The following is a 27,967-nucleotide window of genomic DNA, read 5'->3' as shown; positions in this document are numbered from 1 at the left end:
AGGTCACTCATGGGCAGAGCGTGTGCAGTACTCACCATCACGCCTGGTACGGCACTCAGCTTAGCTCTGCTGGCACATGTCCTCTCTGCAGGTAATGGGAGCTCTTTCTATACAGCCCGTTGCCAAACCGGCACTTTCTGGTGGGGGAAGCAGAGCGCGCTGTTCTCCGCACTGCTCTGCGCTGGCGCCAGACTGACCTTTTTGGGGCGATTCTCCCCTTTATCCCCCTTCTGCTGCGCACGCGCTTTCCCAGCTCTCCTCTGTGAGCAGGAAGCTCCGTCTCTCTCCTCCTTCCCTCCTGCAGCAGGGGAAGGTCAACCTCTCTCAGGCTTCCCCTGGGAACAAAGGATGCAGCCTCTCTAGTTCCGGACCCGGCACGCAGGTACCTGCGGTCCGGTCTATCTCCTTACAGGTGCACACAGAGAACTCTCAAACCCCCCTTACCCACCTGTTAGAGGGGCTGCTCCTGCACAGCTTTCTGTGCCTCTGGAATCCTAACTACAGTGAAAGTGGAGGCTGTGCAGGCGCCTACACTTCTCGTACAGTGTCTGTTATTGCTCTCCACTACTCAAAGTTGATAGATCTATACCCAAGATATGATGTACTGCTCTAAGCAGCTGTCTCAGCAAAGATCAGCATACATTTTCTGCAGGAGAACAGCAAAATAGGGTTAATTAACCTATCACAATATTTTTTACCAAATTACATAATCATGAAAATGAAGAGGGAAAAAAGAAAATAAAGTGCTCTAACATTCGTGTATAATGAAGAGAGAACAGTCCAGATTTTACCAAGACCTGTGATTTTTCATTCATCACCAAGTTTGCATCAGATTTAGCCTCCACACAGTATTCTGCGTTTTAAGTTTATTATATAATAAATATACATATGGGTGGAATAAAACAAAGGTCAAAAAGATAAAGAATAATATTTAAGGGCACAAGCTAATGTAGTTTTCAATCTACATGTAACGACAAGTAAAATGTTCGACTCTCAAGTTCACAAAACAAAAATACAGATGACGGTAGAAAAAGGCCGACGTGGAAACAGTCTCCTTCACTCAGTTCCGGTTAGATGACCATTCTGTAAGAGTCCTCTTCGTCATTTCATAGGCCAAGAAAAGAGCAGCGTTGGAGGGGAAGGACCTGATGATAGTGGGCATTAGTCCACTATACAGAGTGAGGAGTCCTGTGTGTGGAAATGGAAGACTGTTAGGAATGCAGAAAGGATTAAAGCCTCGTGTAGCTCATTTCCCCTATATCAATGCAGCCCGAGCGTCTGCATTAGGCCTTATTCACACCAGTATATTCCTTAATAGGTTGTGAGCCAAAAATCAGGAGTGGCAGCTACAGATAAAAAAAAAAAAAAAAAAAATACATAGAGTATATATATATATATATATATATATATATATATATATATATATATATATACCGGGTGAGTCATAAAGGACGGACGTTTTTAAACTAATCATAAAATCGTTAAATATTTATTAAATATAAATGTATTCACAGATTTGGTTACGTATACTAATAGCATTTGACAAATTCAAGTGTGGAAAACAACATCTGCCATGTGGTGGCCATTATCAGTGATGCATTTCCAAAGGCGTTCTTGGAAGTTGGCATCAACACGTTCCAACACAACTCTGTCGATTTGGGCAACTTCCACTCGAATAGCTTCCTTCAGTTCTTGTAATGATCGAGGCTTAAGCTTGTATACACGTGATTTGAGGTGACCCCATAAGTAATAATCGCACATGGACAGGTCTGGGGACCTAGGAGGCCAATTAATATCGCCAAACCTGGAAATGATGCGACCAGGGAAGAGAGGGCGAAGAACGTTCATTGTTGCTCCGGCTGTGTGGGCCGTTGCCCCATCTTGTTGAAACCACACACTAGAGATGGGGATATGTTGCCGTCGTAACTCAGGAACAAAGAAGTTATTTATCATGGCGATATAACGTTGTGAGTTCACGGTAACAGTATTGCCATTATCGCCTTCGAAAAAGTACGGACCGATCACGCCATATTTGCCCATAGCGCACCACACCGTTACCTTAGGGCTGTGCAGCGGTACGTGCCGTTCGTGGAGCCCCCGGTGGTCGTTTGTTCATTAGTGTACCTCGTGTACGGAGTGCTTCAACCCAACGTAGGATAGTGTTACGAGCGGGAACAGCTTGATTTCTGTGAATATTGAAATGACGCCGAAACTCACGCTGAACGGCTGTGATACACTCATTATTCTTGACAAAACTGTCGTACGCAAAAACGCGATGTTCTATCGTCCACGGCACCATAGCTTAAACTGAAACTAAAATAAAAACAATGCTTTCACCTCACAAACATAACCCCGCCTCCCGCACATCTCTACCTCCACCTGGTGGTGAGTTATAGCCACTTCAAATACATCCGTCCTTTATGACTCACCCGGTATATATATATATATATATATATACATACACACACACACTCTATGTGTGTATATATATATATATATATATATATATATATATATATATATATATATATATATATATATATATTATATATTTTCTTCAGTGTTTTGGAGACACTTCTGGTTTTAGCTTAAGAGCCATTCCCACTGCAAGATAATCGTGAATGAGTTGTTAAAAACGATAGTTTCACAATCATCTTGTGATGTAAACAGGCATTTAAATGTCGATCAGCCAACATCAAGTTAAATGATTTTCTGTGCAGCACAAAAGGTCATCATTCTCAGCGGCACATCATCCTGTGTAAACAGAAAACTCGCTGCCGAGAACCAAGACAACTTATGTGCATTGAGCGGTCTAGTATAGATTGGTCATTTAAATGCCTGCTTACACAGGCAGACCAGTCAGTAAGAGTTTCCCCGATTAGTGGTCGGGTCATTCTGCTGGTCAGGTTGTGTAAATGGACCTTTCGGGTATGTGCACACGATGCGGACCCGCAGCAGTTTTGGCACTGCAGCAGTTTCTGCGTTGTACAGTACCATTGTTTTCAATGGTAAATCCAAAAACGCTGTGCACATGCTGCGGATTTTTCCGCGGGTTACAATCCACAGCATGTCAATTCTTTCTGCGGAATCCGCAGCGGTTTCACGCCTTCTCCATTATGAGGTGTGAAACTGCAGGACTTTTGACCTGCGGATTAACCTGCGTTTTTTTTAAAAATCCGCGGGGACAAATCAGCAGCATCTAAAACCTACGTGGGCACATAGCCTTAGAAACACTAGCAAAACAATGACCTGTGAATAAGACCTGTGGTGGAGAGTAGTGATGAGCGAGCATGCTCGTTGCTCTGGTTTTCCCGAGCATGCTCGGGTGTCCTCCGACTATTTTGGCGTGCTCGGAGATTTACCTTTTGTCGTTGCAGCTGAATGATTTGCGACTGCAAGACAGCCTGAATACATGTGAGAATTCCCTAACAAACAAGCAATCTCCACAAGTATTCAGGCTGTCCAGCAGTAGCAAGTCATGCAGCTAAGTCGACACACACTAAACCTCCGCGCACGCCAAAATACTCTGAGGACACCCGAGCATGCTCGGGAAAACCCAAGCAACGAGTATACTCGCTCATCACTAGTGGAGAGCTCTTGCCGGCAAAGCATTGGATTGATGATTGATATGCTATGGGGCTCTGCTTGGGTCACATTATTTCCTCGTACTTTTTGTTGTGTTTTTTAATTTGCCTTTTTCAGCCAGTCATTTGAAAACATGTGAAAAATCGCTGCAAAAAAAACAAACAGTGACAAAATCAGCATTCTACATCTTGGGATAAATTCAGCAATGTGCAGAAAAAAGATGCAGTGTGTGCACAAGATTTTAGAAACCTCAGATTTTGCTGATACTGTAAAACACTGCATATTTTACACACGAAATACGATGCAAAAATGCCACATGTGAACATATCACAGTTAATGTGACAGGATAACAAACTAAGGCCGGTTTCACATTTGCGTTAAAGGCCGCAGCGTCAGCCTGCGCACAGCCACCGCTAAGCCCCGCCCCCTGCCGCGCCTCCGCCGGTAGCTCCGCCTCCAGGTGCATGATGCTGCATGCGTCCCCTATCTTTACCACTGAGGACGCAGGCCGTGCGCAGTATGCGTTTGGCGGCGCATGCGTCCTTTTGACGGTGTGCTGACCAGCGCCAAACGCAACCTGTTGCAATTTGGTTGCGCTCGGCGCACCGTCAAAAGGACGCATGCGCCGCCGTGCGCAGTGCGTCCTCAGTGATAAAGATAGGGGACGCATGACACATGCAGCGTCATGCGCCCGGAGGCGGAGCTACCGGCGGAGGCGCGGCAGGGGGCGGGGCTTAGCTGCGGCCTTTAACGCAAAAGTGAAACCGGCCTTAGGTAAAGATAAAAAGTGTTAAGAGGGTGCTATAATTTTTGCATTTGGTTTCACTGCCTGATTATGTTGCCCAATAACATCTGTTGTAGCGAGAGAGTGCTGAGACCCCTGTACGCATCGGATGATCAGAGTCTGGACAAACCAGGTTCAGCTGACGTATTAGATGTACTGTAGATTAAGCAATCCAGTGAAATAAGGGTATTCACCTTCTGTCTTCAAGATATGCAGGAAGGAGATAAGGAAACCTCCAGTAGGAGATGCCAAGGATAAAACCTGAATTCTTGACTTCACAGAATCCACTGGATATACAGAGAGCCAAAAAAAAGCCCCGCCGACTCCGCCACTTACTGTGACCACTAGCGCACCTGTAAGTACAGTCAGCCATGTGTTAAATACAACCTCATAAGGACCCGAGCCCATACAGGTCTTACCCATTACCTGGCTGATCTTGGGAAGATCGACTTAGAATACTGCTGCTCAGCTCATAGCCTCCAAAAAAGAAGAAATACCCTGGAATTTCCCGCAGCCACGTGCTGCTGAGTCCACGGAAAAGGCCACAAACACCTTCTGTTTTTACGATATCAGAAACAATGGAATATGGTGTGCTGCAATATAAAAAAAAAATGATGAGACAAAGAAGAAATTACTGGCGATTATGTACTTTGGTTGGCAATCCAGTTTCCCAAGTCTGAGAACACAACTGCATTGTATAAAACTACTTTGTATGGTAGAATAAAAAACCTCTCCCAACTCCAGGAAGTTAAAGCTTCAAATTCCTTACTGACGAAATAACTTTTTAATACATCAAGAAATAATGTATTTGAAGTTTTACCCTTTGGAGTTAGAATAGAATCCTCATTTTTCTACATTGAGAACCCCAGGTCAGAGCAAGTTCTCTGCACAGGGAAGCTTCACTCTTCTTAGTCTGGTGAACAGGACTTCCATCAGATTTATGGTATTTTTGCCTTCTGACAAAACCCCTGAAGGAAGTTTTCAGTGCAAATATATGTCACACTGACAGTCAGATTCTCATTGAATTATGCAAAGGACACTCTGATGAGAGTTTGATCAGTGTCAGCATAGTGTGCTTCTCAGATGATAGAAGATGGAGAAATAAGTTCTCCATTGTGTGGAAATTTGACTTCACTTATATTTCATCTGAGTGCAGTCAGGCGATTTTCACACATGGTTGAGCCCCAAGACATCCTCCCTCCCATATCACTGTATAATTGCTGATTTCTCTAGCAATTAATTACTATTATTATTGGTTGCTCCCAGCTTTGTTGGAAACAGTGCCCAATTCTTCATTGCATTTCTGACAGTTTTTTGGGGTTCAATTAGAGACTTTTAGATGTGCGACAAATTCAAATGATTTGTGCCTTTTTCAAGTTGTCTTTTTTAGTTTAGTTAGAGGTCAGACTTTTACTACAATGGGGCTCTTCCAGATGTTTTAGACAAATTCATGAAATAAAATGCCTTTAAAAAAAAAAAAATTGTAGCACAGATGTACTGCGCCCTGGAAGCAAGCTTGGACTTTGTGCAAAGTTCTAGTAACTACTCAAGATGTCTTGTTGCAAAATATTTAAAAAAAAAAAAAAAAAAAAAAAAACGCATCTGAACAGATCATTTCAATATTGCATGTTAAAAATCAGCAGTGTATCATTTTCATTTAAGATAGAAAATGTCTGCGCTGGATAAGCCACACGGATTAGGGAACAACACAAGAATTATAAAGATAAGTGGCAGATAAATATGGAAGTCTCAACAGATAAATATATCCAATGATAAACGATATATTCACCAAACTGACATATTCTGAAAAAAATAAATAAATAAGTAAATATGTGATCACGATCCCAGAGATCAAACTAATTGAGACCATATATCAACACCATACAAAAGGATTTAAAATTCAAACATGTAAAATAGGCATATAAAAATGGAGGCACTACAAGGGAATATATATATACTTTACACGTGCCGCGCCAATTCTTTGGAATGCACTTCCCAGGTCAACACGATTAGTCCCCAATCCCCACAATTTTAAGCGTGTCCTGAAAACGCATTTATTCAGACTGGCCTATCGCCTCAACACATTAACCTAATCTATCCCTGTGTGGCACAGCCAAAAGTTTTACCATAACCAGGTTCCCAGCATCATGTTCCCACATGCTTTATGCATCCATTAGCCCTCTGTGTCCGTACTGTCACACACCTAACATTATGGCTGGTCCATACAATCAGGGCAACTGTTACCACCCACCTTTCGTGTCTACCTCTTTCCTCATAGACTGTAAGCTTGCGAGCAGGGCCCTCTTTCCTCTTGGTATTTGTTATAATCTACTGTATGTGATTATTGTTATGCTGTAATGTCTATTGTCTGTACAAATCGCCTCTGAAATGTAAAGTGCTGCGGAATATGTCGGCGCCATAAAAATAAAATTTATATATATATATATTTATATATATATATATATATATATATATATATATATATATATATATATATATATATATATATATATATATATATACACACATACACACACATACATACATACATACATACATACACCCACCTTAGGTGCATTCAAAATATATATATATATATATATATATATATATATATATATATAATTTGGTCTGTATTACTCGCTGGTCTCAGCCACATGACCTTCTGACGTCACCAAGGTCCTGCAACTCCACTGCAGCCGGTAGCATCATGCTGCGAAGAACACCGGCGCACCGAGGGAGCAGCGTACAGTGAGTAATTAAGAGACTGTCACCGGCCGGGACAGTTCTCTCAGCAGTTATTGCTGGACTCAGTGCTTGAAACGCACTTTATCCTGGTTTTAGACCCTGCATGTGCATAACATAGCATTTGATTACCACTGCAGCGACGGAGCTTCAACCTCACTAGCTCCTATATAATCGCTACATTCTGGGCTCCTTTATGTGGCCTTGCACATTTTTTTGAATGCACCTAAGGTGTGAAAAAAAAAAAAAAAAAAAAAAAAAAAAATTATATATATATATATATATATATATATATATATATATATATATATATATATATATATATATTCCCTTGTAGTGTCTGCATTTTTATATGCCTATTTTACATGTTTGATTTTTAAATCCTTTTGTATGGTGTTGGTATATGGTCTCAATTAGTTTGATCTCTGGGATCGTGATCACTTTTTTTTTTTCAGAATATGTCAGTTTGGTGAATATTTCGTTGGATATATTTGTCTATTGAGACTTCCATATTTATCTGCCACTTATCTTTATAATTTTTGTGTTGTTCCCTAATCCGTGAGGTTTATCCAGCACAGACATTTTCTATCTTATCTGCATCATAATCAAACGACCTAGTGGTGTGTTGCTTTGTCTTGCAGCGGATATTCCTCTCATAGTATTAGCGCCCCCAATATATTTATAATTATCATTTTCATTTGCCCACTTAACAGACGTGGTCGTAGTGACCTCTTCGGTGGCACGCCCTTGTGACCAGATAGTCTCATTTCATGCAGGGTTTGCATACGGCACTTCACCAGTTCTGTTGGACAAAGGACCAGCGAGGAGACGACAGAAGCTAAAGAGCCGGCAGTAGCCTTGTGGTGGTCTCTGGAGGGAAGAATATTAGAATAGAAGCATGGAAGTGGTTTATAACAATACCCCTAAAGGGGCAGAGTACATGGGTTTAAAAAAAAAAAAAAAAAGAAAAGCAAAAAAAACAAAAAAACAAACACTTTAACATGTGTTTAAAGAGAATATTAACATATCAGCTGCTGCAGAGTAGATAAATAACCACGACCTAAGGTCGGGATCACACATGCGAGGAATACGGCCGAGACACGGATGTTAATACCCGGCACTCAGGAGCGAAGCGTGCGGCCGCATAGCAATACACAGAGTGCCGGAGGCACTGCCCGGTATTAACATGCGAGTCTCGGTCGTATTCCTCGCATGTGTGATCCCAGCTTAATAATTGCGCTATCTTCTCTGCTTGACACCTACTTATTTTGGATAAATTTCGGAAATATCCACATAGACCTTTTGAAGTGTCCAGCCTTCACTCTTTCAGCACAGGGGACTTTTCACTATGTGGCTAGCCATAATTTATGCATTTCAATAGATCTTAGTGTCTGGATCGGTGACTGCTCATACAAGCACTGGATATAATTTATATATATCACCACATCTTTTTGATCTGTAATCTCCTGACACCTGGAGATATAGCTGCATTGTTTTGGGTTATAATTTCTGATTATCCTATATGGCATTCTTAAAATATAAAATCTATTGTGTAATTTTTGCATGTGTGGCCATACCAATTTTATACCACTAGGTGGAGACATTATACCATGAAGTATTTACCGATGTGACTCTTGAATAGTTGAATTTATATATAGTCCAAGATTCACAGCTGTAAATACTTCATGGTACAATGTCTCCACCTAGTGGTATAGAATCAGTACGACCAAATATGCAAAAATTACACAAAATAGAATATTTTAAGAATACCATAATATTAATAAATATTGCTTTAAAGAAAAAGTGAACACTAGAACACCACATCCTTGATATCACCTATTGAAATATTCACATCACTGACTAATCGCTCCAGGGGCAGGTACAACACTGACAGTTTTCCTCATGACGCAAGGGAGTTAGAGATCTTTTCCAGTTCTTTTTTTTGTCACATATTAGTGTAACATCAAGAAATAAAATGAAAAGAGGGGCTCCAATAAAGATCCATATTTAAGGAAAAGATAAAAGTAGCACACACCTAAGCTGTGACAGATCTTGCATCCCCAGGAGATGACACACAAGATTTTGACAAAAGCCATAGCATGCAAACAGCACTGCATTTTCTGACACATTGGCCAACAAAGCAGGGACAGTGCCATGATACAACCCACGCAATCCCTCTGTGTGGTAGGTCCTCACGGCGCAGTCCACAAAACCTCGATACAAAGATGGGAAAGTCTGCATCTTAACCTTGACGGTGTCAAAGGGCTGTCCACTGAAAACACATGCGACACCACCTACCAAAAAAAGCGTGAGATAAAAGATATTTTAAAAAAGAAAAAACAACCTGCTATACCACAAAATGGACTAAATGCCTATACCCAATTATCAGATTCATTAAGAAGGAATTTAAAGGGGTTGTCCAGTGAAACCACGTTATCACCTCTCCATAATTTAGCTGATCACTTGCTGATCGGTGTGTGTCTGATCAGGGCCAGCATCAGGTGCACCCGGGCAAGTGCCAGGGCCCACTCGCCGTCAGGCAGGGAGGCCCACTCATAGTCAGGGACACCGGCGCACTATGGAGGCAAGGTGTCTGTGGACGTCGGGCCCTCAGACCATCCTTATGGAGTCGGTTTCTAACCATTTGTGCAGATACATGCACATTTGTGGCCTACTGGAGGTCATTTTGCAGTGCTCCTCCTGTTCCTCCTTGCACGAAGGCAGAGGTAGTAGTCCTGCTGCTGGGTTGTTGCCCTCCTATGGGCCCCTACATGTCTCCTAGTGTACTGGCCTGTCTTCTGGTAGCGCTTCCAGCCTCTGGTCACTACACTGATAGACACAGCAAACCTTCTTGCCACAGCTCGCATTGATGTGCCATCCTGGATGAGCTGCACTACCTGAGCCACTTGTGTGGGTTGTAGAGTCCATCTCATGCTACCACGAGTGTGAAAGCACAACCAACATTCAAAAGTGACCAAAACATCAGCTAGAAAGCATTGGTTCTGAGATGTGGTCTGTGGTCCCCACCTGCAGAACCACTCCTTTATTGAGGGTGTCTTGATAATTTCCAATAATTTCCATCTGTTGTCTATTCCATTTGCACAACAGCATGTGAAATTGATTGTCAGTCAGTGCTGCTTCCTAAGTGGACAGTTTATTTTCACAGAAGTTTGATTTACTTGGAGTTATATTCTGTTGTTTATTAAGTGTTCCCTTTATTTTTTTTGAGCAGTAAGTATAATATAATTAGTTCTTCATAGCAGAATAGCCGCTAACTCAATTGCTGGCTTCTGTAAAATCAATACAAAACCCGACATGAAATGACACATTGTTTACATGCAGTAAACGGTTTTATTTATTTTTATATGTCTTTGACTAATAATTAGTTTAAGGTTTATGTGTAAAATTTGGGACATGTAGTTGTTAAAGGGGTTAATTCGTTGAAAAAAAAAAAAAATTGCGTGGGCTCCCGCTGTAAAAATCGCAACCAGAGAGGGAAAGCCAGTGAGAGTGAGGGCAGATTTTAATAGTCTTGAGAGGAACCATTGTTTTTGCCCCCCCCCCCCCCCCCCCCGGCTACAAAAAACTGCCCCCAGACACCCCAGAAAAGGTGCATATATAAGATGCGCCTTTTCTGGCACTTAGCCTCTCTATTCTCATTGCCCTGTAGTGGTGGCTAATGGGTTAATGTCACCTTTAGGGGATGAGCAAGTATACTCGTTAGGATTTGGCGAGTAATGCGGTACACGAATCCTGGCGAGTAAATTTCACTACTCGACTAGCAACATTCGGCACAGCCCGCACAGTCCAGCACAACCCGGCACAGGCCAGCACATTACTCGCATTTCCCATACACTTACATTGGACTCGTTACGAGTATCCGAGTATTAGGTGCTACTCGTAACGAGTACAGCAAGTCCGAGTATTTCACTACTCGCTCATCCCTAGTCACCTTGCTATTGGAAGGTGACATTAAGCCGATTAACCCCTTCATGACCAAGCCTATTTTGACCTTAATGACCAGGCCATTTTTTGCAATTCTGACCAGTGTCCCTTTATGAGGTAATAACTCAGGAACGCTTCAATGGATCCTAGCGATTCAGAGATTGTTTTTTGTGACATATTGGGCTTCATGTTAGTGGTAAATTTAGGTCGATAATTTTTGCGTTTATTTGTGGGGGAAAAAAAAAAAAAATCAGAAATTTGGCGAAAATTTTGCAATTTTCAACTTTTGAATTTTTATTCTGTTAAACCAGAGAGTTATGTGACACAAAATAGATGCTAAATAACATTTCCCACATGTCTACTTTATATCAGCACAATTTTGGATACAAATTTTTTTTTGTTAGGAAGTCATAAGGGTTAAAAATTGACCAGCGATTTCTCATTTTTACAACAAAATTTACAAAACCACTTTTTTTTTTTTTTTTATAAGGGACCACCTCACATTTGAAGTCACTTTGAGGGGTCTATATGGCAGAAAATAACCAAAAGTGACACCTTCTAAAAACTGCACCCCTCAAGCTACTCAAAACTAAATTGAAGATTATTAACCCTTCTGGTGTTTCACAGGAACTAAAGCAACGTGGAAGGAAAAAATGGACATTTTAATTTTTCCAACAAAAGTTTTCTATTAGCATCAATTTTTTCATTTTCACATGGGCAACAGGATTAATTGGATCCTAAAACTTGTTGGCCAATTTCTCCTGAGTACACAGATACCTCATATGTGGTCATAAACCACTGTTTGTGTGCACGGCAGGGCTCAGAAGGGAAGGAGCGCTATTTGATTTTTTGAATGGAAAATATGCTGGAATATTTAGCGGTTGCCATGTCACGTTTGGAGAGCCCCTGTGTGCCTAAACATTGGCGCTCCCCCACAAGTGACCACATTTTGGAAACTAGACCCCCCCAAAGAACTTATCTAGATGCATAATGATCCCCCAGGTGCTTCACAAATTGATCCGTAAAAAAAAAAAAAAAAAGTACTTTTTTCCCAACAAAAGTTTTCTTTTAGCCTCAGTTTTTAATTTTGAGGCCGGGGTCACACTAACCGACGCAAAATACGGTCAGTATTTTACATGCGTAATACGGATGAATGACCCCTAAACAGTGCTCCGTAGGTCATCCGTAAGCAAGGTGTGGTCGCGTATTTTGCGCATGTAAGCATCCGTATGGCGAGATTTTCTCGCAGGCTTGCAAAATGGACATATAAACCCTGTCATAGGGCTCCATTATAACACAAACCAAAGAATAGATATACACACATAGAAATATATATGTATTATATGTGTATATATCTATTCGTTTCTTTATTAAAACTGTCAGTGTGAGTTTACTGTATCGTGCACTGAATTGCCGGCTTTGCTAAAAGACACCGGGTGCGTATTTCTCGCAAGTCACATGTGTGGTCCGTGTGTAATCCGTATTTTTTACGCACCCATAGACTTGCATTGGCGTATTATGGCCGTATTATGGCATGCTGCGATTGGCACGGAGCATAGAATACGGATGAGAAATATACGGCTGGTGCGAGGGACCCCATAGAGAATCACTGGTCCGTGTCTAATGCGTGCTTTTAGCGCCTCTCACTCCGCCGTATTCCTCGCCAGTGTGACCCCAGCCTTAAATGTGCAACAGGATAAAATGGATCCTAAAATTTGTTGGGCAATTTCTCCTGAGTACACCGATACCTCATATGTGCTCATAAACCACTGTTTGTGTGCACGGCAGGGCTCAGAAGGGAAGGAGCACCATTTGACTTTTTGAATGGAAAATTAGCTCCAATCTTTATCGGACACCATGTCGCGTTTGGAGAGCCCCTGTGTGGCTAAACAGTGAAAACCCCCCACAAGTGACACCATTTTGGAAACTAGACCCCTTATGGAACTTATCTAGATGTGTAATGAGCACTTTGAACCCCCAAGTGCTTCACAAAAGTTTATAACACAGAACAGTGAAAATTTTTTTCCTCAAAAATGATTTTTTAGCACGCTATTTTTTATTTTCACATGGCTAACAGGAGAAATTGGACCACAAAAGTTGTTTTCCAGTTTGTCCTGAGTGCGCTGGTACCCCATATGTGGGGGGGGGGGGGGGGGGGAGACCACTGTTTGGGCACACGGCAGGGCTCAGAAGGGAAGGAGCGCCATTTGACTTTTTCAAATTAAAATTACCTCTAATAGTTAGCGGCCACCATGTCGTTTTTGGAGAGCCCCTGTGTGCCTAAACATTGGAGCTCCCCCACAAATGACCCCATTTTGGAAACTAGACCCCCCCAAGGAACTTATCTAGATGTGTGGTGAGCACTTTGAACCCCCAAGTGCTTCACAGAAGTTTATAACGCAAAGCTGTGAGAATAAAAAAAAAAAAATCATTTTTTTCCTCAAAAAATGATTTAGCTCGTAAATTTTTATTTTCACAAGGGCAACTGGAGAAATTGGATCCCAAAAGTTGTTGTCCAGTTTGTCCTTAGTACGCTGGTCCCCCATATATGGGGGGGAAACCATTGTTTGGGCACACTAAGGGCTCGGAATGGAAGTAGCGACGTTTTGAAATGCAGACTGATGGAATGGTCTGCGGTCGTCGTTACGTTTGCAGAGCCCCTGATGTGACAGTAGAAACCCACCACAAGTGACCCCATTTTGGAAACTAGACCCTCCAAGGAACTTATCTAGATGTCTGGTGAGCACTTTGAAACTCCAAGTGCTTCACAAAAGTTTATAACGCAGAGACGTGAAAATAAAATATTTTTCCCACAAAAATACTTTAGCCCCGAATTTTTTATTTTCCCAAGGGTAACAGGAGAAATTAGACCCCAAAGTTGTTGTGCAATTTTTCCTGAGTACGCTGATACCCCATATGTTGAGGTAAACAACTGTTTGGGCACACGTCGGGGCTTGGAAGGGAGGGAGCACAGTTTGACTTTTTGAACGCAAAATTGGCTGGAATCAATGGTTGCACCATGTCGCGTTTGGAGACCCCCTGATGTGCCTAAACAGTGGAAACCCCTCAATTCTAACTCCAACCCCAACACACCCCTAACCACAGGCCTAACCCCAACACATCCCTAACCCTAGCCCCAATTCCAACCCTAGCCCTAGTGGAAAAATATAATAAAATAAAGAAATTATTTTTTTGTTCCTGCCTATGGGGGAGATAAAGGGGGGTTTATTTACTTTTCACTCTATTTTCATCACTGTGAGAGTTTATCACAGTGATCAAAATGAATTATTGCAATCTGCAGCCAGCGGGCGCACTGCGCATGCGCCCACCATTTTCCAATATGGCGGCGCCCATGGTCCGGGACCACGGGACACCGGGAGCGATAGCGGCACTCGGTAGGCACTGGGAGCGTAGGGAAGGCGGGGGAGCAGATGATGGCAGCGGCGGCACATCGCCGCTGTCATTCAGTGGCTGGGGGCAGATCGGTGTCACCAGCCATGTCCGATGCTACTGCAGCATCGGCCTTGGCTGGATTGTAATATTTCATCATTTCATTGATGAAATATTACTATCGCTCTGATTGGCTGTTAAAAGTGAAACAGCCAATCAGAGCGATCGTAGCCACGTGGGGCGAAGCCATGCCCCCTGTGGTGAGGTACAAAGCCCTCTGTATCTGCGGGTCGGGTGACCTTTTAGTGACCCCGGTCACCCAACCCGCAGGGGGACTTTAAAGTCATGACGCCACATAGGCGTCACTGGTCATAATGGCACAGGTTTTCATGACGCCTATGTGGCGTCATTGATCGTGAAGGGGTTAATAATGGAGAGGCGTCAATAAGACACTTATCCATGATTAACCCTAGACTATTAAACGGTTAAAAAACACGCAGACCTTTATTTCATTAAATTAATTTTTAATTAAGACACCAAGTTTTTGACCATATTTATCCCTCTGCTAATCCATAAATAAACCATGGACCTGTAACATAAATAAAACAAAAAGCAACAATATCCTTACCTCTCCGCTGGTCAGTCAGGTCCCCTGCTGCAATCCATCAAAAGGGGTTAACAGGTTTATAACGGGACGGGTGCTAATGCGACCAGCCTGCTGTAAACCACTGCCAGAATGAATTAGTTAATCTCTGTGCAGCTTCTCCGGCTGCCCAGACATGAACCAATGAGCGTGGGAAAGTTTCTGCATTTTTTCCCATGCTCATCAGTTCACCTCAGGTCAGCCAGGGACATCAGTGAGGCTGCGCAGAGATAAACTAATTTGTTTTGGCAGTGGTTTACAGCGGGCTGGTCGCATTAGCACCGGTCCCGTTATAAACCTGTTAATCCCTTCTGATGGATTGCAGCAGTTGACCTGACTGACCAGCGGAGAGGTAAGGATATTGTTGGTTTGTTTTATTTTTGTTACAGGTCCATGGTTTATTTATGGATTCGCAGAGGAATAAACATGGTCAAAAACTTGGTGTCTATTTCATTAAAAGAATTTTTATTAAGGTCTGTGTTTTTTTTAACCGTGGGCACATAGCCTCAAACGTAGTGTTTTTGATGCAGAATATTCCTGAGCAGAAAAGCACACCCTCTTCCCGGGAAAATGCATGCGTTTTATGAAGCACTTTTGCAAGCGTTTTTTGCATGCGTTTTCCTAAGCGTTTTTGCAATACAATTGAATGTATGCGGAGAGAGAGGATAAGTGCCAGAAAAGGAGCATCTTATAGATCTTTTCTGAGGGCAGATTTTTTATAGCCGGGGGGGGCAAAAAACAATGGTCCCTCTCACAGCTATTAATATCTGCCCTCACTCACTGACTTTACCTCTCTTGCTGAGAAATTGCCTCCGGAACCCATGCAATTTTTAATGAATTAACCCCTTAATTTGACACCTACATGTCCAAAATTTTGCACACATACCCTCAATTATTAGTCAAAGACAAAAAAAAAAAAAAAAAAATATAATGAAGTTAAATGGTTACCTGTATGTAAACCATGTGTCATTTCATGTCGGGTTTTGGAATGATTTTACAGAAGCTGGCAATTGATTTAGCGGCTATTCTACTATGTAGAACTCTATGAAATATAAATTCTATGTGTCTATACCTATTCTTTCGTTTGTGTTTTAACCTGTCATTGGGCTCAATTATATGTCAATTTTGCAAGCCGCAGACAAAATTAAAAAAAAAAAAAAAAAAAAAAAAATACAATAAGGAGCGTTCAGTGGGGATTTTAAAATTTATTTACCTGAATTTTATTTAATCATTGATTCATCCTTTTTAATTATTAATTAACTGTCTAACACTACATGCTAAAGTGTGTGGATAGTAATTTGTGTCCACTCTTCTCCTTATCACTCACCCATTGCTCCTGATGTTGAATTAATCAAAACCTTTATTAAATGTGATGGATGGCTTCGATCAGGTGACATATCGACCTAGAAAAAAAATAAAAGATCATATTAAGGCTGTGTGATGAGTTTTGGGGAGTTTTTGACTTCGAGTCGAGAACGCAGCGTCTTACAGTGGATTTGATTTATAGTAATCTCATGTTCTCTCTGCTTTTTTACTCAGTGTAAACTGACCCACTGACATGTCAGTTTCTTTGGTGGATGTCAAAAAAAAAAGGATTACTTACCGGTAATACTCTTTTGTAGAGCCATGACAGCACCCACTGAGAGAGGGGATCCGCCCCCAGGAACAGGAAACCTACAGAGAGATAAAAGGGGCGGTCCCCCTCGCTCCCTCAGTTGGATTACAGAGAACAAGAGGAACCACCACACATGCTTTAGTCAATTTGCTCAGTAAGCGATTCTAGCATATATTTATATACAGCTTCTATCCTTCACCCACCAGAGTGAACCACATGTATATATATATCAAGGGAGGGAAGTGAGCGGGTGCTGTCGTGGCTCTACAAAAGAGTATTACCGGTAAGTAATCCGTTTTTTTCTTTTCGCCACGACAGCACCCACTGAGATTTTCAGAGATAATCACCTGGGAGGGCCCACCGTGTTAAGGACAGATCTACCAAAGGCCAAGTCATCGGAAGAAGACAAATGTAGCCTGTAGTGATTATAAAAGGCAGAAGGAGAAGACCAGGTTGCGGCCTTACCTCCTACTCACCTCTAGGGAAACAGACCAATATTAGCTCAATTGGGACTTCCGTCCTTTTGGCCCAGGAAGAAGATATGGCTCCTGCAGAATGTGCCCTCACGCCCTGTGGCGGGCCTTCTCCTTTTTTTGCCGAATATGCCAATGCGTTTCTGATCCACACATCTTGTTACCCTGGAAAGAGAAAAAGAGACAAAAAGAGCCCTGCTCTGCCTCCAGGGCCTAGAGTTATCTATATAGACTAAGATGGCCCCCTTTACGTCTAGGCCATGCTATCTTTCCTTCTCTGGTGTTGCCGGGCTATCATAAAAAAAGAGAGAAGGTAGATTTTTTGGATCTATGGAATTTAGCAGCCTTCTTAGGGAGGTAGGACGGTCCGTCTTTGACACTATTCTGTCCTGAAATATTGTCAGGATGGAGGATCTATTGACAGGGTCTGGAGATCATGCATCCTCCTTGCCGATACTAGAGCTGCCAATATGGCGGCTTTCAATGAAACGCACTTTATTGAGGTCAAGTGTATGGGCCCGAATGGTCCCTGTGTGAAAGCATCTAGGACTAAGCTAAGGTCCCCAAGGCGGTCCTTGAAGAATGTGAACCGGGTTTGCTTGCTGGCAAGCAAGCATCGAGCTACCCCTTTGTTGCCCACACGTTATTATAGTTGGCCTCCAGAGCCGAAACTTGGAATTTTAGGGTGTTACCTGCAAGTCCAAACTCACGCCCCTCCTGCCGGAACTCTAATATGGCAAGGAAAAAGACCCTCCCCGGAAAGGTCTGTTGAATGGAAAATTTAAAGTTTTTCCTCCAAGAGGGTGCCAAATAAGTCATCTGCTTAGCTTCAGTAGCTGCCCCTCAAATTACATGCTGTGAGGCGTAGTACTATGAATTACCATGAAGCAATGTGGAGTATCTTGAGGTACCATGAAGTACTCTGAAGCACTGTGAAGTACCATTAAGTACCATGAAGTACTAATAAGCATTATGAAGCCCTATGAAGTACCATGAAGCACTGTGATGCCATATGAAGCACTATGAAGTACTGTGAAGGTACTATAAAGTACCATGAAGTAATATGAAGCACTATGATGCAATCTGAAGTACTATGGAGCAATACTAAGTATGAGGCAGTACTATGAAGTACCATGAAGCCATATATATTATGAACCACAAAGGATGCACAATGCAGCATTATTCAGTACTATTATGCCATCTGAAGTACTATGATGCAATACTAAATATGATGAGTACTATGAAGTACCCTGGCATACCATGCAGCAATATTATGCGCTATGACATACTATGATGTACTATGGCGCAACAAGCAGTACCACAAGGTACTATGACACACATATCACCTATCATGAAGTACCATGAAGCAGTCAGATGAGCTATGGCACACTATGATGCAACTAGAAGTACTATGAAGTACTATAACATATCATGAAGTACCACAAAGCAAATATGACGTACCATGAATTATATCATTGGCTGCATGTGCATCACTATTTGCGCTCTCTCTTTTTTTTTATTCATCTTTGGCGCATGTTTGCAGCGGGCCGTAATATTTGGTAATTTATACAGTGGTGTCCACCTTTCACTGCATATCTTTCGTACTATGAAGCACCAAGCAGTACCCTGAAGTACTGTGAATTACCATGAAGTATTCTATGATGCAGTACGATTCATAGAGCCGCTATGATGTAATACGATACATCCAGACTCTATTATATCATATGATATACATAGGCCCCATGGGGTACACACAGACTTACGGCCCCGCTTGAAGGTGCTAAACAAGAGACCAGGCCCACAGTTACACTCAAGGGGGCACCTCTCAGAGTTCCAGATAACCCCCACTCTGAATGGTACATCTCAATTGTCAGAGTGACCTCACCCGAAGGAGCCAATTAACGAGCTGCAGCTGGCAATCTTCACGGAGACAATGCGCTGCTGAAGTCCCCCATAAGGCTCTCAGCACATGAAATTGTGTGTGCCTCTTGGACTGCTACCAGTATGCTGCTGTTTACCAGGATCTATGACTGGTATTCCATTCTGGTACTTGCCTGGCTTCCAGCTACTTAGCTGCTGCCATCTAACGAGAGCAGTCAGACTGGAAAGGCTGCCGACCCTTCCTTTTTTTTCCTTTTTTTCTCTCGGAGAGCAGGAGGAAGAATGATCAAACTCCTGCACACTGCTTCATTAACCCCTTCCGGGTGCTGTAGCCCCCAATTGCAAGCCGAGGGTCTAGCTATACTGAGCCTCCCCCTCCAGGGAAGCAGGGTGAGGTTAGTGCATTTTTTTTTTTTTTTTTTTTTTCTCTCTCTTTCTTTTCACACATCAACCAGACTAGGGATCATCAGCTGGTCTCTCTCCCACTCTGGTAATTGCCCGGCCTTCATCTGCTCAGCAGCCACCTAAAGAGAGCAACCCTGCGTCTCCTTGATGATTAACACATGGTACCGGCTGTGGAAACTCAGCCTAAGATGTGGTCTGCTTCACCGTGTAGTACCACCTCGTTCCGTGGAATCTGTCTACCACTTTTATCCGTGGCTATACAAGGCCTTCAACTGCAGACCCTCTGCGCAAATGCACGCCTGTTACATTCCAGCCATATCGTGCTGCATCCGTGAGCGAGGATGGCCTCACCTGGCCCCTGCCTCACGCTGTCATTATCGGCCGAGGGGGGGAGTCAATCTACCTCGGCTCTCCTCTGAGACTCAGGCCCACCATGCCAAGCCCCCGGCTGCTGGCCTTCTGCGCCTCTCATACGCGCCATGTCGGCCTCTTCCGGTCTACGCTGTCGGACCGGAGCCAGTTCTACTCCAGCCATATGCTGCATCACCATGCCAAGCCCCTGGCTGCTGGCCTTCTGCGCCTCTCATACGCGTCATGTCGGCCTCTTCCGGTCTACGCTGTCGGACCGGAGCCAGTTCTACTCCAGCCATATGCTGCATCACCATGCCAAGCCCCCGGCTGCTGGCCTTCTGCGCCGTGCTGCGCCTCTCATACGCGCCAGGTCAGCCTCTCCAGGTCTACACTGTCAGACCGGAGCCAGTTCTACTCCAGCCATATGCTGCATCACCATGCCAAGCCCCCGGCTGCTGGCCTTCTGCGCCGTGCTGCGCCTCTCATACGCGCCAGGTCGGCCTCTCCAGGTCTACGCTGTCAGACCGGAGCCAGTTCTACTCCAGCCATATGCTGCATCACCATGCCAAGCCCCCGGCTGCTGGCCTTCTGCGCCGTGCCCTCTTATATGCGCCATGCTGGCCTCTCCCGGTCTATGCTGTCGGACCGGACCATACCACTGACCATCGCCAGGAATCAGGTATGGAATCAGCGTTCAGCTTCTTACCGCAATCCGCATCATACCTGAGGATGCCGGTCTTTTGTTTTCATCTCAAGCACCTGTGGCATACCTTGCGTCTGTGCCGCGCTTCGTAATGCACAATCCCCTCCTAGGGATTTCCCAGGTGCTCCTCCACTGCACCTCCTGGTGAGCCAAGCACTCCTCGCCACGGCCTCACCCGCATTACCAGCAGAGGGGGGATTCCTATTTCGGATCCGCCCGTTGCTGCTTCCAGCTCTGGGGCCCCCGTTGCTCACATAATGCCGCGGGCGGCTGCCAGGCCAGGCATCCTCTTCTCTGTGGGTTCCTTCCTAGGAACAGGAAACCAACTGAGGGAGCGAGGGGGACCGCCCCTTTTATCTCTCTGTAAGTTTCCTGTTCCTGGGGGCGGATCCCCTCTCTCAGTGGGTGCTGTCGTGGCGAAAAGAAAAAACACACAAATCCTATTCTTGCAGAAAAGAAACAGCAGAAAGAAAGCTGTTGCCCATAGCCAGGACAAGGTATTTTGGTGCCCTAGGCAGATGAAGACAATGGCACTCCCCGTCCCCCACCCCCCAAATGAACCCTCATCCCCCAAGTAAAGGAATTGGACAAAGACTAAAGTGAAAGGCGCCCTAACGCACCCCCACCCCCCTTCGATGGGTCAGGTAAGCTGACGACCACTTCCATTAAAATTGATACCATTTTCAATAAATAATACCACCATTAGTAAAATTAAAAAGTGATATACTTTAGGGGTGAGGCTCAACAGGGAGTGGGTTTGGGTTTTCAAAGTTAGATATAGAATAATTGTTTATGAACCATTTACGCATGGACAAATGGTGATATTCAACCTGACAACCTATATTTAAGTGTCAGGCTCAAGGACTTATGGAAACTAATATCTGAATGTAATGGTCCATTATTTCATGGATACACTATTGGAAACTCAACAAACCCCATTATGGGGGGGGGTCCCGGCAGTGTCCCGCTGGTGGTCCTGGTACCACCAGCGGGTGCCATATTGGAATACCCATCACTGGGCTATTTCAATATTGCGGTCAGCATACTTCCGGTCGGCACGGTGGATTGTGGGATTCGGGGACATCCAGATGGAAGTGGATGACAGACAATTTAAGGTAATTATATATAGATTTTTTTTTGCACTCGTACATTCCTGTTTACGCAGCGAATGTGGATCCCTAGTGATGCCTCCTCATGTGGCGCCACTAACTATGCCATCCTTAAGATTTTGTGGGCATTTAATTTTTTTTTGTACATCTTAAAGATTGCATTAAATGGTAGCATTTATAAGTCTGTGCCCCCCCCCCCCCCTGAGAGTTTTGAGCGGAAACTCTACAAAATTCTTGTCAAAAACTCTTGACGGTCTTCCAATTAATTTGTGGGCAAATCCACTTTCCAGTTTCTAAAGTTTTTTGAATTTTTTTTTCTTCTTTTTCTCCTGTTGAGGTTATGAAAAACTCCTGAGGGGGGAAAAAGGTCACTTGTTTAAAGCGGATCCGCAAGGATGCCTCTTCAAACTACTCAGTCCAATCAAAACATAAGTCTTCAAAACAGCGGCAGGGGGAAAAAAAAACAAAAAAAAACACGACTTCTCCAAAACAATATTTTCTCAAGTGGTTTTGGCTTGAAAACTCAATGTTTTTAAACTGAAAAATGTGAACATAGCATTTGGTGACATTAAAGCACCGCTCCATCAGTTTTTTTTCTTCAGCGCTGGAGTAGCGCTTTTAGGCTATGTGCCCACATTAGCGTTTTTAAACGCTCAGGAAACTGATCTCCTTCCCAGTGAATGTGCGTTTTATTTCCACGCGTTTCTTGCACAAAAGACGCACGTTTGACGCGTTTCTTTCCGCACGTTTTCTGGGAACATTGGAAAAGGCTAAAACCGCTCAGCAATGCGGAAATTAATGAGCATGCTGCGTTTTTAGCCGCTAAGCGATTCCTGAGCGGTTAAAAACGCATGCATTGGCACAAAAAGCCAAAAACGCATGCAATTTAATGTGAAGCTTCTTTTAAGCGCTTCTGCAGCGTCTGATCCGACACAAACGCTGCGGAAACGCTTAAAAAAATGCAACGTGGGCACAGTGTCTAAATTTAAACCCCCTGCCCCTGTTATGCTCACCTTCCACCAATCTGGTCCTTCGGCGCCATCTTGTGACTGTAGTTTCTAACTGACCAGAACTACATATAATTTTCTTGAAACTTTCGTTTAATTCACCTTTTTCGTTCTAAAATTTTACAGCCCATGTCCATGGCTTGTCCCCCCCCCTAGTTTTGATCCGGAGTACGCCTATATACATTTGCATCTCGCGAACACTGAACATGCGCCTACCATTTTTTTTTTTCCATCAAGGAGACAGAGGGCCAGGGGATGGCGGAGGTACTGAGGGAGGCTTGGGGACGTAGTTTCTCTCTCCTCAGACATGTTGTATCATGGCAAAAAAAAAAAAAAATATATGATTTTAACCCCTTCGCGCCAGAGCCCATTTTCGTTTTTGCATTTTTTTTTTTTACTCCCCTTCTTCCCAGAGCCATAACTTTTTTATTTTTCTGTCAATATGGCTATGTGAGGGCTTGTTTTTTGCGGGACGAGGGACGAGCTGTACTTTTGAACGACACCATTGGATGTACCATATCGCGTACTCAAAAACAGGAAAAAAATTCCAAGTGCAGTGAAATTGCAAAAAGAGTGCAATTCCACACTTGCTTTTGGGTTTGTTTTTTTTCACCACGTTCACTAAATACTAAAGGGGGTTTTACACTAAGCAATATCACTAGCAATATCGCTAAAACGTCTCTGGTTTTGTGACGTTATAGCGATATTGCTAGCGATATCGCTATGTGTGATACTTACCAGCGACCGGCTCCCCCGCTGTCCATCGCTGATCGCGCGAGAATGTCCGGCTCCATTTCTCGTCGGGCTGCTTCCTGCTGGGCTTCCTGCTGTGACGTCCAGCGACGCGTGGACGCGGGCGGGAGGACGCCAGGATCGCTGTGTGTGAATGGTAAGTATCGTGCGCTGCGTCGCTGCTGCATCGCTGTGAGATCTTTCTGTATGAAAGCTCACTAGCGATCATTTAGCGATGCACCAGCGATCCTGACCGGGTCGGATCGCTGGTTGGATCGCTGGTGCATCGCTAAATGTAAAAGGGCCTTAAAACTGACCTGCCATTATGATTCTCCAGGTCATTATGAGTTCATAGACACCAAACATGTCTAGGTTCATTTTTATCTAAGTGGTGAATAAAAAAAAAAAAAAAAAAAAAAACAGCGCCATTTTCGAAAACCCTTAGCATATCCATTTTTCATGATCTTGGGTTGAGTTAGAGCTTGTTTTTTGCATGCCGAGCTGAAGTATTTAAGGAGACCATTTTGGTGCAGATATGATCTTTTGATCGCCCGTTATTGTATTCTAACGCAATGTCAAGGTGACCAAAAAAAAAGGAATTCTGGCGTTTAATTTTTTTCTCGCTGCGGCATTTAGCGATTAGGTTAATTTTATTTTTTTTTTTTTTTTTTTTGATAGAATCGGGCGATTCTAAACGTGTCAATACCAAATGTGTATGTTTGATTTTTTTTTTTTTTACTTGCTTTATTTTGAATGGAGCCTCCATGGAAGGCTAGAAGCTGCTATAGTTCCTTACACTTGCCAGTCCTACTCTAACATGAAAACCACAGAAAGAGGAATGAATCCTCCAATATTTGAGAAAAAAAACCCAATACAAATGCACTAACAGGGTGCAGCGGACCCAAGTAAAATGGCAACTGCACAGGTGCAATAATACCTAATGAAACAGCCAGCCTACAATCAGGGATTGGCCGTATGGCACACGAGTGCAAAAAAATAATCCGTATGTGGCAATGTTCACATAGGGAATGCAGAGCATATGGTTCACAGCCTCTTAGTAACACCATATAGGGGGGCTGCCCAGTGCCAACTAGAATGCATCTCATGTGAACAGAGGCCACAGTTTACAGAACCATTTGGGCCCAATTGCACCCTGAAAAGATAAAAAGTGCAGAAAAACATCATAGAAGCTGCTATAGCCTGATCAGCTCTGCTACATAGAGGCGATGATCAGATCGCCTCTATGTAGCAGAATTACTGCATTGCTATGAGCGCCAACCACTGGGTGGGGCTCGTAGCAATCCGGCATCAACATCCTCTGGTTGTCATGCCGACACACCGGTGACTCGCGATCATATGGCGCGGGTCACCAGTGAGCGTATTTCTGGCCCGATGGCTGGAAGCGCTTGTCAAATGCCGCTGTCAGAGTTTGACAGCGGGATTTAACTAGTTAATAGCCGTGAGCGGATCGCGATTCCCACTGCAGGTATTGCGGGCACATGTCAGCTGTTGAAAACAACTGACATTTCCCGGCTTTGAGGTGGGCTCACCGCCGGAGCCCACTTCAAAGGGGGGGGGGGGGGGGGGGGGGGAGATGCGACATGCGCCGTGCTAGTACGGTGCATGTCGCAAAGGGGTTAATAGCTGATCACACTTTTTACCTGCAAATTGCCTCTTCAGAAAGAAAGAGGACTTTTACTCTACAGCGCCACCTATTGGTAGTAGCGATCCTACAAGTCACAATCAACCCTTTAACGAGTCTTGTAATAAGACTTTGACAAAGCCAAATCAGAATCTCAATTTGCAGACACGGTGTTTCGAGCTATTGGCACTTTTTACCTGATTACTGACTAGGAAAACTGTATTTTCTCTACATCAAAAACAGCGTCTTACAGTTCCAGCAAAGTGAATGGGATTTATAGAAGTCTCCTGCCCACTGTTTTTTTTTTTTTTTTTTAAACATCGTAAACTCACCTGCGGTACATGTTTCAAACCCATCATGTCAACTTCTTGTGGGTATGGTGAGTTTTACGTGCAAGTTTTTCCCCATATGACTCATCAGTTGTGGAAAATCCGCACGTAAAAAGTAAATTTAAAAAAACTCATGTAATGCACGACTGTGTCAAAAAAGTTTTGTCAAAGCCAAATACCATCAAATATCACAAACAAAGCAGCTTTATTTAAAACATGACATGCTAGAGAAAAAAAAGCCATAAAAATGCATGAAAAAAAAAAAGTAATCGGTGCAAAAAAATCTGCATCATCAAAAAGTCACCAAGAGGACATCATGGGAACGTAGCCAAAAGATAAGAGTCTATGGAAGCTACATGGCAACGCTACTAGGTCATAATACCTCCATATGAATTTGGCCTGATTTAAAGTCATATTCAAATGTTTTAATTTTAGAGCACTGTTCTTGCCAAGGGGGGGGGGGTGAAATCACAATAGCGAAGTGTTAATATGCCCTTAAGGCCAGGCTCAGGTGATTGAAGAATTATCCCTATATCATCTAGAAAAAAAACGACGATTTTTTTATATGAATTTTCATTTGTATGGTATCCAATTTACATATCAATAAATAACATTAAAAAAGTCAAATATAGTTTCATTTGTTATTATTGCAATTGAGCCTCTACAACGTATACCATGCAGAAATCCATGTTTTTTCACTCACCCAGTGAATTTATATTGAGAAACTCACTTTGCAGTTTATATGAGGACTGGAGTATTCTAAGCTTTTTTTTTTTTTTTTTTTCCTTTTTTGAAGAGGTTTCCAAAAACATTTGGTTGGAAAAATAAAGCTTATGTCACTTCTTTGAAACAGATCCTGAATGAGACCTCTCCAAACTAGGCACACATCTCATCGAGAGGGGGTAAAGAATCAGGATAAAAGAAAAACAAGATGTTCCAAAGAGTCAAAACTGCTTCAGGCGAGAAAAGAAAAAAAAAAAAAAAAAATACATTAAGTCGTTTCTACTGGAAAGTCTTGTCGTTTTGAACTCTAAACAATGCAGTGTGAACTCACCTTAAGGCTACGTTCAGACGGACATGGTAATTCAAGGGCCGTCACATCTGGTGTTTGTCCATGTTGCTCAGTGCTATGTGCCATTTAAACCACAAATGTGTCCGTCCGAATGTAGCCTGAAGCTGTGCCCAAATCTCTGAGAGAAACAGGTGAATGACATTAAGGCTAGGTTCACACACTGCATTTTTTTCCTGCAGGCAAAACCTGCTCTCTTGGTAGTAAAGAAACTGCTTAGAAAAACAACAGGTTTTGCTGAGTTTTTATTGCCTCTTGTGCATGCTGATAAAGGTTAAGGCCCTTTTACATTTAGCGATGCACCAGCGATCCCGACAACGATACGACCCGGTCAGGATCGCTGGTGCATCGCTAAATAATCGCTAGTGAGCTGCCACACAGGAAGATCTCACAGCGATGCAGCAGTCGTTACTTACCTTTCACATGCAGCGATCCTGACGTCCTCCCGTCCGCGTCACTCGTCAGCACCAGCAGATAGCGGCCGACGAGAAATGGAGCTGCGCGGTCGGAGGTAAGTATCACACATAGCGATATCGCTATAACGTCAGAAAATCGGTGACGTTATAGCTATATTGCTAGCGATATCGCTATGTGTAAAACCCCCTTTAGTGTGAAGAAAAAAAAAAAAAAAAACACACAACACACACACACAACAACACACACGATGCAACTTCCTTAGGTTTTTGCACCAAAACCTGATACCTGCGGTTGTTGCTGCACTATTCCACAGGTGAAAAGCACTGCAAGAGGCTGGAAGAAAAAAAAAAAAAAAAAGCTGAAAGAAGTGACATGCTGCAGTTCGCAAAAACGTGGCAGTTTTCCAAATTAGTTAGGGAAAAAAGAAAATCTCATAGCTTTCGCTGTTTCTGTAAAACGCAGCTTAAAATTTACATTTAAAGACACAACAAAAGTTGCAACGTGTGAACAAAGCCTAAGGTTGTATTCCCATGATCAGTGTTTGTAAGCCAAAACCAGGAGTGGGTGATAAATACAGACGTGGTGACGGGTTTCTATTATACTTTTCGTCTCATTGTTCCACTCCTGGTTTTGACTGAAATACTGAATGTGTGAACGTGGCCTAATCTAGAAGTTTTGCATAGGTAGACCCAGACTGGAACCATCAAACTCAGGACTTGACATTACATGCATTTTGGTTAACAGTCCTGATTTTAAGCAAATTCTATAAAAAGTAAAAATGTATAAATAAAAAAAAAATGGTGCACTTATTTTGCCATCCACATCACTAGACCAGACCTTCAGGGTGTAATGTGCTTAGATATTTCCAGGCTTAACTGAAACTGTCTCGATGTACTCACGGCCATGTCTGAAGCAGCCGTGGGAAGCACAGAGACATCCTCATACATATAGGTGATACAATGGACGCGGTTCCTTGTGTTACACATGCTGGCTCTGTACTTGCCTTTGTTCTCTAGAAACAGAAGTGTCTAGAAGTTCCTAATTGACCATGACTGGACATTGTGTTCCTGCAGCCACCCAACCATTCCTCTATAGCACCAATTCTGCGGTATTCATATCTCTCTGCTTAAAAAGAAATACAA

At 43.1% G+C, this 27,967-nt stretch overlaps 1 protein-coding gene across 5 annotated transcripts; it reads right to left on the bottom strand.

The window, feature by feature from the left end:
* Positions 1–851: 851 nt before the first annotated feature.
* Positions 852–27,967, bottom strand: LOC141059945 (mitochondrial ornithine transporter 1-like). Of its 5 annotated transcripts, none has more exons than XM_073556181.1 (8): positions 27,829–27,958; positions 27,111–27,158; positions 16,420–16,495; positions 9,150–9,408; positions 7,844–7,984; positions 4,796–4,962; positions 4,564–4,722; positions 852–1,188 (listed from the first exon to the last, which is right to left on the bottom strand). In XM_073556181.1, exons 3-8 carry the CDS (start codon positions 16,487–16,489, stop codon positions 1,061–1,063), a joined length of 924 nt encoding a protein of 307 aa, XP_073412282.1. In that variant the 5' UTR covers positions 16,490–16,495; positions 27,111–27,158; positions 27,829–27,958; the 3' UTR covers positions 852–1,060. The 5 variants fall into 5 exon arrangements, with proteins under 5 accessions (XP_073412282.1, XP_073412279.1, XP_073412283.1 ...); XM_073556178.1 differs by lacking the exon at positions 27,829–27,958 and adding an exon at positions 27,725–27,793; XM_073556182.1 differs by lacking the exon at positions 27,111–27,158 and having other exon boundaries at positions 27,829–27,967.

This window comes from Dendrobates tinctorius, unplaced genomic scaffold, assembly GCF_039654945.1.
Source record: "Dendrobates tinctorius isolate UK_male_01 unplaced genomic scaffold, ASM3965494v1 ptg000231l, whole genome shotgun sequence".
Classification (NCBI taxonomy): Eukaryota; Metazoa; Chordata; class Amphibia; order Anura; family Dendrobatidae; genus Dendrobates; species Dendrobates tinctorius.
Note: the sequence above shows the minus strand (reverse complement) of the source record. Positions and strands in the feature narration are given on the sequence as shown.